Source organism: Protopterus annectens, chromosome 7.part0 (assembly GCF_019279795.1).
Source record: "Protopterus annectens isolate FY-2018-M chromosome 7.part0, PAN1.0, whole genome shotgun sequence".
NCBI lineage: Eukaryota > Metazoa > Chordata > Ceratodontiformes > Protopteridae > Protopterus > Protopterus annectens.
The window spans coordinates 904,186,920-904,200,344 of NC_056739.1; the positions used below are offsets into that span (position 1 = coordinate 904,186,920).

General features: G+C 41.0%; 1 protein-coding gene across 1 annotated transcript in view; it reads left to right on the plus strand.

Annotated features, from left to right (window-relative positions):
- The window catches only part of CACNA1D (calcium voltage-gated channel subunit alpha1 D), a 5,051,180-nt gene that overhangs the window by 1,399,845 nt on the left and 3,637,910 nt on the right, over window positions 1-13,425 (plus strand). Inside the window, exon 8 of the mRNA XM_044077483.1 lies at window positions 13,232-13,335. Coding sequence (XP_043933418.1) covers window positions 13,232-13,335 — 104 coding nt within the window. The remainder of the gene's footprint in view (window positions 1-13,231; window positions 13,336-13,425) is intronic.

The window sequence follows — 13,425 nt, forward strand, 5'->3', positions numbered from 1 at the left end:
TCTGCAAACAGTGCTCTCCTTTCAGCTATCCTCTTTCTGTCTTACCCTAGAATACCCTTGGATGCTTGTATGTCTTATTTTCATCAGTAATAGATGAGGGCATCCGTGCCTTGTACTTCTAGACAAACTCAGATGTTTATCGTGTTACCCTGCTGCAGTCATCACACTTGGGTTATCCTGCTGTCAGGCGGTCCCGCAGTCGGCTCGAATTCCAAAGTCTTGGTCCGGCGTCGGTTGCTGTCGCTTCTTCCCTGACATCAGTGTGCCAGGGGTATATAAAAGGCATCCAACGCCATTTTTTCAGTTTTTCTTGCCGCGTGGTGCCCAAAGCAGAAGCAGTTCGCAAGTGCCGGTCGGCCGACACGTGAGATTTTCGATTTGAATTTCAGTCCGAAGTCTTCAATAAAGCTAAGTACCCCATTGTGGAACATTTTCTTGCCTCAGTCCGATGTCAGAAAAAGTTAACAACTGCATTACTTGTGGGAAGCAAATACCTCATAAGGACTTCCATTCCTATTGTATTCCTTGCCTAGGCCCAGACCATAACATCACAGGTTGTCGGTTTTGCGCTAGATTTAATAAACGCACTATCAAATGCCGTTTTGACTTCGCACGACATTACTTTGGTAGGAAATTTAATTATATCATGCCGTCGGTGCAGCCGACAACCACAGTTCATAAAAAATGCAAGGATGACAGGCAGCTTAGGAATAACCCAGACCCTGAGGCCTCAGCTGGGCCTGTCGCCAGTTCTCCGGTTTTCAGTGAGGCGCCTACGCAGCCCCTGACGACCGCAGAGCTGGAACCCCAGACAGCTGCCGACTCCCAAGCGGAGTCTACTAGGCCGATACAGCCATCTACCAACACTGAAGCAGAATTAGACACTGGTGCAGAGGAAACACCTTTGGTTGCAGAAGGTGTCTTCAGACCGACTACACTCACCATTAAATCTTATGCTAAGCTTAAAACTCCTTTAAAGCCTAAGAAAACTGTTCATCAGTCTCCAGGTCAAGGCCCTATGCCTAAGAAACAGTTGCTTAAGATGGCTGAAGATTTAATTACCCTTATCAGAGGTTCCCATCCCCCTCCTGATAAAAGACCAAGACAAGAGGAGGATTATGCATCCTCTGACCAGGTTTCTCTCTCCTCAGATTCTTCTGAGGAACAGGATTACACTTTTCCACCTTATGAGGATTCTGATGCTGAAGACTCTATTCCCTCAGCATCTCCCCCCGAAGACTACTCCTTTGGGGAAACATTACATACCATGAGGGAACATTTCCACTGGGAAGGCCAGGATTACTCAGATTGTAAGAAAAGGCTCAGAGAGTTCTTTTTATTACCCCAGCACAGACCTCTTGCTATCCCTCCTGTTTTAGATATTGTGGATGATGTCTACTTGGAGTCTAGTTTAAATCCAGACTCTCTACCTCCTGCTCCAGTCAAACCAGACAGATACTACAGAGTACCTGGCTCTCACAAATTCCTTTATAAAAGCCCTATAGCTGACCCAGAAACCATTCCCCAGGGTCCTAAGGGAGCAAAAGCTTCTATGGCTAAAAATCCTGTGCCCTCTGAAAGAGATTCCAGAGCCCTAGATAGATGGGGAAAGAAAATATACACCTCAGCAACTCTGGCTATGAGAACATTAAATTGCCAGTTTCACATGTTAAAATATCAACAATTCCTGATGTCTTAGTTAAAACAAAAAATGAGCTCACATTCAGAACAGTCTGAATTCAAGGAAATGCAGGATCTGTTGCATGCAGCTGAACAGGTGGGCAAGCATATACTTTACAATGCGGATTTGATTCATTGGAAGCTTCCTGTAGAGCAGCTGTTACTGGCTCTGTCATTTGTAAACATGCTTGGTTAAAAGAGCAAACCTTCCCTGACCATGTTAAAGCAAAATTATTAGATTCACCTTTACAACAAGATGTATTATTTGGTGTCAAAGCAGAAGAGGGTTTAAAGAAAATGGAGGATAAGGCTAAATCTATGCAAACGGTCAAGGATTTCTTGCAGGTACAACCCCCAAGCTTCAGCAGAAATTGGCCAACAAAAAATTGGTCCTTTCCGGCTCCAGACAGATCACAGAGGGGCAAATACAGACGCCCAAGGGGCAGAGGTCAGTCACAGGGCCCTTACAAACCTTGCCAATGGGGTTCTGCTACCCAGAAAGGAGGAGAAGACAGGCCCCAAGCTAGCAGAAGGCAGACACAATGACTCTATCCTCAAACTACCAAACAAATCTCTCCTGGCAACACCATTGGGAGGAAAACTAGCATTTTTTGCAGACAACTGGCACATCATCACAAAAGACAAATGGGTTCTAAACATTGTCTCTCAAGGATACAGATTCCACTTTCATACCTTACCAAGGATCAAAGGAATGCCAAACCTGCCACCAAATCAATGGGCAGAGGCACAAAAACAAATTGCAGCTCTCATGATCATGAGAGCCATTCAACAGGTACCTTTACAGGAGCAAGGACAAGGATTTTACTCAAGACTCTTCCTAGTTCCAAGAAAGGACAAAGCATGGAGACCCATTCTGGATCTTTCAATTCTGAACACCTATCTGCAAGTGCCAAAATTCAAGATGCTAACACTACAGCAGCTTCTTCCCATGCTGGGCAAGAATGCTTGGCTAGTCACTTTGGACCTCAAGGAGGCATACCTGCATGTCCCTGTCAGACAAAATTGCAGAAGATACCTCCGCTTCATTGCAGGTTCAACGCATTATCAATTCTCTGCACTGCCCTTTGGCTTATCTACTGCGCCCAGGGTCTTCACAAAATGCCTGGCACCAGTAATTGCATACTGCAGACAAAGAGGAATTCAAATATACCCATACCTGGACGACTGTCTTATTCAAGCAGGAAGCAAGGACATTCTTGTACAGCATCTGGCATTTGTCAAATGCCTTCTAAGTTGCCTAGGGTACACAGTAAATGAAAAGAAATCAAAACTCGTGCCCTCACAAAACATAATATTCCTGGGTGCCAGCTTGAATACAACGGCCCAGATGGCTTATCTCATGCCAGGCAAACGACAGCTGTTTCAATATTTCAAATTAATGGCAACAAAGACCCAACTCCCTGCAAGAAAAATTCTGCAGGCCTTGGGATTCATGGCATCTTGCATACTACTAATATCATTTGCAAAACTGCATATGTGGAAATTACAATGGTACGTGAAAAGTGTATGGACTCAGCACAGCCACAGCTTGGAAACAATGATTCCACTCATTCCCTGCCTTCAACAGGAGTTTCTATGGTGGGCACAGGCATGTCACCTCAGCAAGGATCAGCCTTTCACCTTACCCACAGCCAGGCAAACTATGACAACAGATGCATCGGACTATGTCTGGGGAGCACACATGGCAGGACAGTGCATTCAGGGCAAATGGACTACAGATCAGAGACACCTGCATATCAATCAAAAAGAAATGCTAGCAGTGCAGAATGCCCTAACAGCTTTCAAGGACCTTCTACACCCAGGACAACTACTAATAAGGACAGACAACACCACAGTTATGTGGTACATAAACAAGCAAGGGGCACACATTCCTACCCTCTATGCAGGCAAGCAATGACCTTGTGGAACACTGCATTGTCTTACCAGGTTCAATTACAAGCACAATTCCTGCCAGGAAAGAAAAACACATTGGCAGACGACCTAAGCAGAAACATCATGGATCCACACGAATGGAAACTAGATCCACAAGTATTTGCAATGATAGCTCAAAAATGGGGAAGCCCAGACATATATCTGTTTGCAAGCCCCCACAACCACCAACTTCAAAAATTTTGCACAAGGACCTTCCATCCACTAGCTTGGAAAGTGGACGCTCTCATTCAGTTGGAAAACATTAACAGTGTATGCCTTCCCTCCACTGCCTCTTCTAGCAAAGGTACTGCTGAAAGTCAGATTAGAGAGGCCACAAATGATTCTCGTTGCACCAGACTGGCCACGCCAACATTGGTATCCAATTTTAAGGACCATGGCCCAGGGCCCACCATGGATTTTGCCACAAATTCCTCACCTGCTCCCCCAGCGAGACAGTCTGATTCTACACAGCCAGCTCAAGACTTCAAACCTGGCTGCATGGCAAATTACCTAAACAACCAGCCAACACCTTTATCCAAAGCTGTTATGGATGTCATTCTGGAGACCAGGAGGCCCAGCACCAGGAAAACCTATTCAGACAAATGGAAAAGATTTTGCGCCTGGAACCAGGCTAAAGGCCTAAATCCCCTGGAGCCGAACATTCCTCAGGTTCTACAATATTTAACTGAGATGTTACACAAAGGACTTTCCTTTTCATCTATTAAGATCCACGCCTCAGCACGGATCCTCCTTTATTTTCACATCCACTCCTAAGACAGTACCTCAGAGGGGCTAAGAACTTATGACCGCCAAGGAGAGCTCCAACACCTACTTGGGATCTCAACTTTGTCCTGGAAAAGTTTACACTGCCGCCCTTTGAACCAGCTTTTTCAACTGATTTAAAATTTCTTTCATGGAAAACTGCCCTACTACTAGCAATAACCTCAGCTAGAAGAGTCTCAGAGCTACAGGCACTAATGGCAGTGGAACCTTTCCTCATTTTTCATCAAAACAGAGTTTCTCTACAAACTAATCCTTCCTTTATGCCAAAGGTGGTATCCAGTGTGGCCCTAAACCAAACCATTCACTTGCTCACCTTTTTCCCAAATCCCCAGAACACAGGAGAAAGACTCCTGCACTCTTTGGACATTCACAGGCAATTATGTTACTACTTGGATAAAACTAAGGCTTTCAGAAAAACTGACCAGCTCTTTGTAGCCTATGCTACAGGATCACAAGGAAAAGCTATCTCAAAGCAGACCATTTCTAAATGGATAGGACATTGCATACGTTTCTGCTACACACATCATGGGAAACCAGTACCTGCTAACATTAGGTCCCACTCCACCAGGGCTACAGCTACATCAGCTGCCTTTCTCAGGGGAGTGCCAACCAAGGATATTCTGGAAGCTGCTACTTGGAGTTCAGTGCACACCTTCACCAAACACTATCACCTACCTATTTACTCTAAGACTAGAGCTGGTTTTGCCACTGCTGTTTTGCAGGGCCTACTAGCTTCTTCTAACCCTGTTTGACTCCACCTCCCCTCCTTAGCTTTGGGATTCAACCCAAGTGTGATGACTGCAGCAGGGTAACACGATGAACATAGTACAGTTTTGTACCTACCATAAATGTAGATGTTCGAGTGTTCACCCTGCTGCAGTCCAGGTTACCCTCCCTCCATCCCCTCTGAACTAGCTGAACTTATCTCTACCACTTTATCCTATTCTACCTCTGTGGTGTATTTGCTTGTACCTTAGGGTTTTGTTTTATTTTTATACAGCCACATGTGTGTGTGTATATATATATATATATATATATATATATATATATATATATATATATATATATATTAACATATATATATTAACATATATATATATATATATATATATATAAATAAATATATATATATATATATATATATATATATTTTTTGCCTACCTTTTGGGGGCACCTGACATCTGGGGCAAGAAAAACTGAAGAAAGTGATGTTGGATGCCTCTTGTATACCCCTGGCACACTGACGTCAGGGAAAAAGCGACAGCAACCGACGCCAGACCAAGACTTTGGAATTCGGGCCGACTGCGGGACCGTCTGACGGCAGGATAACCCAAGTGTGATGACTGCAGCAGGGTGAACACTCGAACATCTACATTTATGGTAGGTACAAAACTGTACTTTTATCAAACAGAATCTTCCTACTTTTACTCTTACCTCTGACACTAAAGTTCAGTTTAGGTTTCAAGAATTCTGTTGCCCTTTACTTCTACTTTTATATACTCTCTAATGCATTATTTTTGGTTCTTTCAAAGTTAACCCACTTTACAGAAATTGTGTTGTTTTTTTTCTGTCATTGGCTGCAATATATATTTTTTATGTATTCTCAGAGCAACCCTGTTTTTCTCTAGCTCCCTGTCTGTCCCACTGTTTTTCCCTTGCCATGTAGTCATAGGTTCAAAGGTTGGTACTAGGCTATCAGCCCTAGGGCCTATACAAGCCTAGCCATAACAATTCCCTGGATATCTCTTCCCACAGTATTTGTTTCCCTAGACCCCTGTTTAGCAGGGCGACGGATGTGATCCCCAGGGTGAATTTCCTATCTTCCAACCAATCGTCAAGGTTCCTTTTGAAGAAGGCCAAGGAGGCACTCTGCTTGACATGTATGGGCAGTCTGACATGTATGGGCAGTCTGTTCCAGAGTATGGGGAGTCTCTGGGTCAGGAACCTATCCCTCCAGCATGTTTTGTTCATTGTGATGACAAGGTTTAGATCCCTGGAGCATGTGGCTCTGAGGGATTGGGATTTCTTTAAGTGGAGCATGTTCAACAGCTCAGGGTTTGACATGGCCTTGTTTGTTAAGCAGAGATCGCCCCTGAGTAGACGATATGCCACAGAGTATAGCTGGAGTTTTTTGAGACGGTCAGTATAGGGCATCTCCTTTAGGCCTGTGATTCTTTTAGTGAGGTATTTCTGCCGCCTTTCCAGCTGTTGCAGATGTCTTGTGAGGTACATACCAAATGGCGCGTTGTACTCTATAATGGGTGTAATGAGGGATAAGTACAGTAGGACAATGACCTCCTTTTTTCTGAATGAAAAGCCCTTAGTGATGAGGTGTGCCGCATAGAAGGATTTCCTGACTGTTGTGGCAATGTGGTTATCGAAGGTGAGACCACTGTCCACTTGTGTCCCTAAGTCTCTCATCACACTTTCGGTGTTTAGTGTACTGCCACGTGTGTGGTAATTCATGGGTACATGGTTCTTCCCAAAGGGGATAACTGTACATTTCTTGGCATTAAGCTTGAGCCCATGGCTCTGACACCAAGCAACTGTTTCTATAAGGCCCTTTTGTAGAATATCCACATCATTTGGAGATTCAATAATGGCTCCCAGTTTGCAGTCATCTGCGAACGTTGTTAGCCAGAGTCCCTTAGTGTTGGCCTGTACTTCAGAGAAGTTGATGCCAAACAAGAGCAGTCCCAGGACTGAACCGTGAGGTACTCCACTTGTCATTTGTCCGGAGCTGGATTTGGAGTCGGCTACTTTTACAGTCTGGGTTCTGTCAGTCAGCCACTTGGCAACCCATCGAGTGATGGTAGGGATTTATGCCCAGCTTAGTAAGTTTATCTATGATTCCAGACGGTGTCGAAGCAGGAACATTTTGTTTAATTGGTAAATAGCTAATTCATATAACCTGCTTTTCACACACACAACTTGTATGTGTCAACCATATTCCCTGTTTCCCCCTTCTTTTCTTTTGGCTTCTTGCATGATTAATAGTTTTTAGAATTGTATGTTGTACTTTACATGGGGCCTCATTGAAATACTCTACTGTGGAATCAAAATTCACATTGTCTTTCTGATGATGCCCCCATCTCTGTGCATCCTAGCATCTTATTTGCTTTGTCATTCAGAAGTTAATAGTGTTGCTAGATCTGAGGATGTAAGGGATGTTAACTCGTGTGTTTCTATCAAAACTTTTGTTCCCACTTTGTGTGTGTTCATCCCGGTACCCTTTTACAGGTTTTGTTCTCCATTTACTTGGTTGCTCATGTGTTTGCAGTTAAGTTCTGCTATAAAATGTTAAAGCACGTCTTCAGTCTTTTAAATGTCTCTCATTTCATCTGATCACTTGGTGTCAGACTGAATTACTTTCATCTGACTGTTAACTTTAAAACCACTTTGCTAGAAGTAAAATTATTTAGGATTATGATTTTCCAGAATGACAGTGACAATATTTGATCTGATATTGTCCTTTTCATTCTTCTTCAACGTATGGGTTATGAGTCTGATTGGGCTGTATTCTACAGGCTTAAAAGATCCAACTCTCGTGCTCCTCCCTCTAATGCCTTAGTCCATCCCCAGTACCTCAGACCTCATTTGCCACCATCTTTCATGGATGTGGATCCCCTCTGAGCGTTTTGTCTGGTGTCTAGGTAACCATAAGTGTATTTCTCCCATATCTATATATAAAAGTCTTTTTGGGTTTTTGTTTCTGTCAGTTTAATTACTTTGAGAAAGTAATTTTCTTTAGTACCAACGTTGGTACTCCTTTCCTTTTTCTTGTTTTTTTTTTACCCTTTTTAACAGGGTATTGTTTAATACCATTGTTGGTAGTTTTTTCTACCTTTAGTTAAAAAAAAGAAAAAAAAAATATACACACACACACACACACACTGTATATAAATTGTTTACACACCCCTGTTAAAATGCCAGATTTTTGTGATATAAAAAAATGAGACCACAAGAAATAATTTTAAAACTTTTCCCACCTTTAATGTGACCTATAACCTGTACAATTCAGTTGAAAAACAAATCTGTTGGGGGGGGGGCTATAAAAAATAAAAAACGTACAATAAGCTGGTTGCATAAGTGTGCACACCCTTAAACTAATACTTTGTTGAAGCACCTTTTTATTTATGTACAGGGCCATAATCCAGACCTTCTTTAATGTGACCTATAACCTGTACAATTCAGTTGAAAAACAAATCTGCTGGGAGGGGGGAATATAAAAAATATAAAATGTGCAATAAGCTGGTTGCATAAGTGTGCACACCCTTAAACTAATACTGTGTTGAAACATTTTTTGATTCAAGTACAGGACCATAATCCAGATATTTTTTTACATCCCTGAGTATTCCAGCCCTCAGACTAACCACATGGTTTCTCCAGTATTGTCAATATCTAGACAGCTCAAGCTGTCTTCCCCAGTTAATGATATACATTTGCCCCCACAGAAAAATTCCACTAAGGAAATTTACAAGAGCAAGTGGAAGAGATTTTCAGTTTGGGCCCTGAAAACTGACATCGATCCCTTTACTGCCCGTATTTCTTTGGTATCTGAGTTTTTAGTGTGTCCTTTTAAAGAAGGTGCTAATTTTTCCACAGTCAAATTACAGTTGGCAGCCATATCAAACTTTCATTCAAGAGACAATGCTTCTTGCTTGGCTGCTTCCAAATTATGTAAGACTTTTCTGAAGAGCACCATCCTACTCAGACCCCCAGTGAAAGATCCTTCACCTCCCTGGGAATTAATGTACTGCAAGGCTTAAATCAACAACCCTTTGAAGCCTCAGCAAAAACTAATTTAAAATTCCTGTCTTGGAAAACAGCCTTTTTAGTTGCTATTACTTCTGTTAAAAGGATTTCTGAACTCCAGGCTCTTTCATCAAAAGCTGCATGCATTATTTTTCATAAAGATAGGGTTAGCATACAAACCAATCTTTTCCTACCAAATGTGGCTTCTGAATCAAATATAAATCAAACCATTCTTTTACCAGTCTTCTCAAATTTTCGAACAAGAAAGAATACATGCTACATCTTTTAGACGTACATAGACAACTACATTTCTACTTAGAACAAAAATTTCAGAAAAACAGACCAGCTGTTTGTCTCTTTCACCTTTTCGACTAGGTTCTCCAATTTCTAAAGTTACATTGGCCTAATGGATAACGAATTGCATTTCTTGGACTTATTCTCAGCAAGACCTCTCCTTACCAAAACCACCTAAGGCTCATTCAACTAGATCCATGGCCATCTCATCTTCCTTTTGGACTAGAACTTCCATTGATATATGTGCAGCAGTCACCAGGTCTAATGCTCATACCTTTATTATTTATTACAGATTGGATATAATTTCCAGAAGCAGAGCTGGTTTTAGTTCAGCAGTTCTCTGGAATATCCTTCCATGAGGGCCACCCAAGATTTACGTAGCTGGGGACTCTTGTCCCATATGTTAAGGAATGAAAAGGACAACATCAGATATTAAATGTATGTACTCACTATAACTAGGCATCTGTGTTGTCCATTTTCGTTCTTCCTCAACTCCTCTCCTTCCTTCCCCCTTCCTATCATCTCCTGGAGTGATCTGATGGAATTTTGCAACCTATAGTTCCAGGTTTGAGCCCTAGTTTAATTTTCTTTTCTCTTCTTTTATTATATACTGCAACATTTCTGGCAGCAAACTTGATCTGAGGTATTAGGGGATGGACTAGGGCATTATGCATAGAGGGAGGAGCTTGAGAGTCATATCCGAACTCTGTAGCATGCAGTCAAGTTGGATCCAATGTCAAATTTGTAACTCATACATTGAGGAAAACTTAAAATGGACAACACAGATGTCTAGTTATAGTAAGTACATAACTTTAATTTTTGCTTGCCTATGCAATGCTGCAGACTTGAAATTAAAATAGGACATTGCAGAGTAAAGTGTAGGCTAAGCATTATCTCTGTGTTATACAAATTTGTGTACATAACAGCAGGCAGAGTAGGTCCAAACCCTTTTGAATCTGGATATGTAATAAATGTGATTCTATGCTTTAGAAGAGGTTCCGCACCATGTGATTGTGCAAATTTCTTCACAGTCAAGGTTGTGCTGCAGGATAGTCTTTTCCTTATCAATTTTCTACTTGGAAGAATCCAGACAAATAGGTAAGGCATTTTCCTTCCAAATTGACTGTTGTGGTGATATTACTCTTATGTTACATCAGTTTGGAAGGGTGTCCCATTTATTGATTTATATTGTGAAAGTTTAAGCCATTTAGTATTGCTGCCAAAGAAAACCAAATTAGGAAGTATTGGGTATGACTTCTTTACCCTTTTTCAAAGAATTGCAGAAAATGGCCATGTGGTAATATTTTTCATTCCAGACATCATGTTGGGAGTTCTTAGTTAAATTCCTTCAAGAATTTGGATATCTTTTCATAGCTGAGGTCTTCAGAATGAGAATAGCACCCTAGATGAAGTCTGTGAAATAGCTTGTAAGAAAGGATTATCACTTCTTTAGTTATTCATAAATTTTCTTGTGATGCAGGGGGATTATTTTCATATATCCTATGGGCCTCTACTACTCGAGGTTTAAGGTATTGCTTAGTGAAGAGTCTAGCTTGTCTGGGTCTTTCCTGTAGTTTTTATTCAGTAGTTTGGTCTGGGTGACATATTTACCCTTTTTGTCTATGGCCTCGTTTTCTGATATTACTAATTCTGGACATATTATTAGAATGGTTATAACTGATTTATTGGTAACTGTTGTTATTTTTCTATTGTTTTGAGTTTTATTTACATATTGGTGCTTATGGTTTTTGTATTACATGTGAAAATATTGCATTTCATAGACTTTAGTGATTTTCCTTGCCTGACTGTCCACTGGGATGTGGTACCTATATGCATCTTTAATGTTGTCCCTCCTTGGAGTCAACATTCCATCACAAGTCTTACCGTCATGTGCAGAAAGACTAATTTAATGAAGTCAGAGCTCTTCGCTTCCCAAATCTTTCTGTAGGCATAGATGCCATTGTTCCCCCCCTCCAAGTACAGTAAGGGATTTGGGAAGAAAGCTGCTCTGATCGGTTTATTTTATTAGCATTATTTAAAAGAGCCATATTCAAATGTGTGTGTGTTTTTTTTTTTTTTTTTTTTGGAGAATTGAGTATTCACTGCTGATATTGTTATATGCAACAGTATAGCATTTTTTTTTTGTGCACCTCAGCAGGACCGAGCCTAATGGCTCATTTGCCTGTATCCAGTTGGCCTATTCATTCTACAGTCATAGTAGTTGGAGATTCTGAGGCAGGTGAGAGCCCTATGACTCATTCATTCCTGCCCAGGAGTCCACTATGAGTTCAGCAGCTGACAGAGAAGTTTGGGTGGAAGGAAGCGGTCCAACCTTTTTGGTCCTGCAACACAGTGTACCCTTACAAACAACAGACTTCTTACTACCCTGCATTGGCTCTTCCAAGCTGCCTTCTAAGGGTTCCCCTTGGCTCAGAGTGCGAGTGCACATGGTAGCACTGGCTCTTTAGATCTCGGCTCCACAGGATAGACACTGTGTGCTTCCTCTAGGTGTCACTCATTTGGCAAGCCAGAACCACCTCCCTCCCCCAAGACCAGGAGAGTAGAGAGCAGCTGGTCACTCCCATCCTTCTCTTCTAGCTCCTACAAGTGTTTGAACCCCTATTTGAACTCAGGTCATCTGCAGAGTAGTCAAGACTCTACCTATGTATGTGTGTAGCAACTTTATGGTGTAATGTTTGAATATCAGAACTTTATTCCAATTCATCAGAACTCTGAAGCAGCACCAGAAAATTATTAAAACAAACATGCAAGACAGTCAGATTATGTCACTGTGGCTATATAGCACTGCTTTCTCTGACATGTTTTTTCATAACATGTTCATGTATTCCCATTAACAAAGTACAATTTTGTAGTGTCTGTGATTATTAGTGTGGTCATTATTTGTATTTCTCACTTTGCAGTCTTTAGCAGAATTTTCAGTATATGCTGCCTTTACTCTGGATTCACTTTTGGTTGGTAACTTTTCCAGTATATAATAAGTATATAATACTTTTAAGAATGATGGCAAACATTTAGTTTGATTTCTTTGAAAAAATGTGTACATGCTCTATGTAGCTACATTTTTTAATTAAAATATTACAATTGGGTATTTTTTGCTACTAAAAAGGAGTAACATACAGAGGCAATTACTCTGTCAATGTATTTTCTATGCAGTTGCATCCAACAACTATCATTATATTTAGATAAGGTGTTATTCCATTTATGAAATAAAATATTCTGTTTTATAGGTAGACACAGAATTCTTATGGCGTAGTTCCCACTGTCTTAGCTTAATTTTAATCCGTTTCTTACAGATGAATGATGCCATGGGATTTGAATTACCATGGGTGTATTTTGTCAGTCTTGTCATCTTTGGGTCATTTTTCGTGCTAAATCTTGTTCTTGGTGTGTTGAGCGGGTAAGCAGACTATATATTCAGTTTAAGGGCAGAGTCCCAGGTTCAGCTGCTATGGTTACATAGGTTGTGATGCATCATATGATGGTAACTTATTATTGCCTGTCCACAATTTGATAAAAGATGTTCTCAAAAAGTTGCACAATGGTAACATTTATTGGCATCTCATGAATTTTTTATGAAAAATTATGTTCAGTCAGCTGGTTTTTGATACAAGACTCAACTTTTTATGTTTGATATGATACAATTGTAGATGACAGTTTGTTAAACTGTAGAATGGTGGAAAACTACCTAGATGATCACTCAGCCATACTGGGGCTCTGTCAAGTTGGTACTGCCTAATGTTGTTAACAGATTTCTTTATGCTTTCAGGTAAATGATGCAATAGGATGTGAATGGCCATGGATCTACTTTGTTAGTCTTATCATTCTTGGCTCATTTTTTGTTCTTAACCTCGTTCTTGGTGTACTTAGTGGGTAAGCAGTTGAATTGTCATTTTTGAATTCTACTGCTGCATGTGAGGCAGTATATCTCTTAATTGAACCAGTCTGATGGTTTCCCTTTTA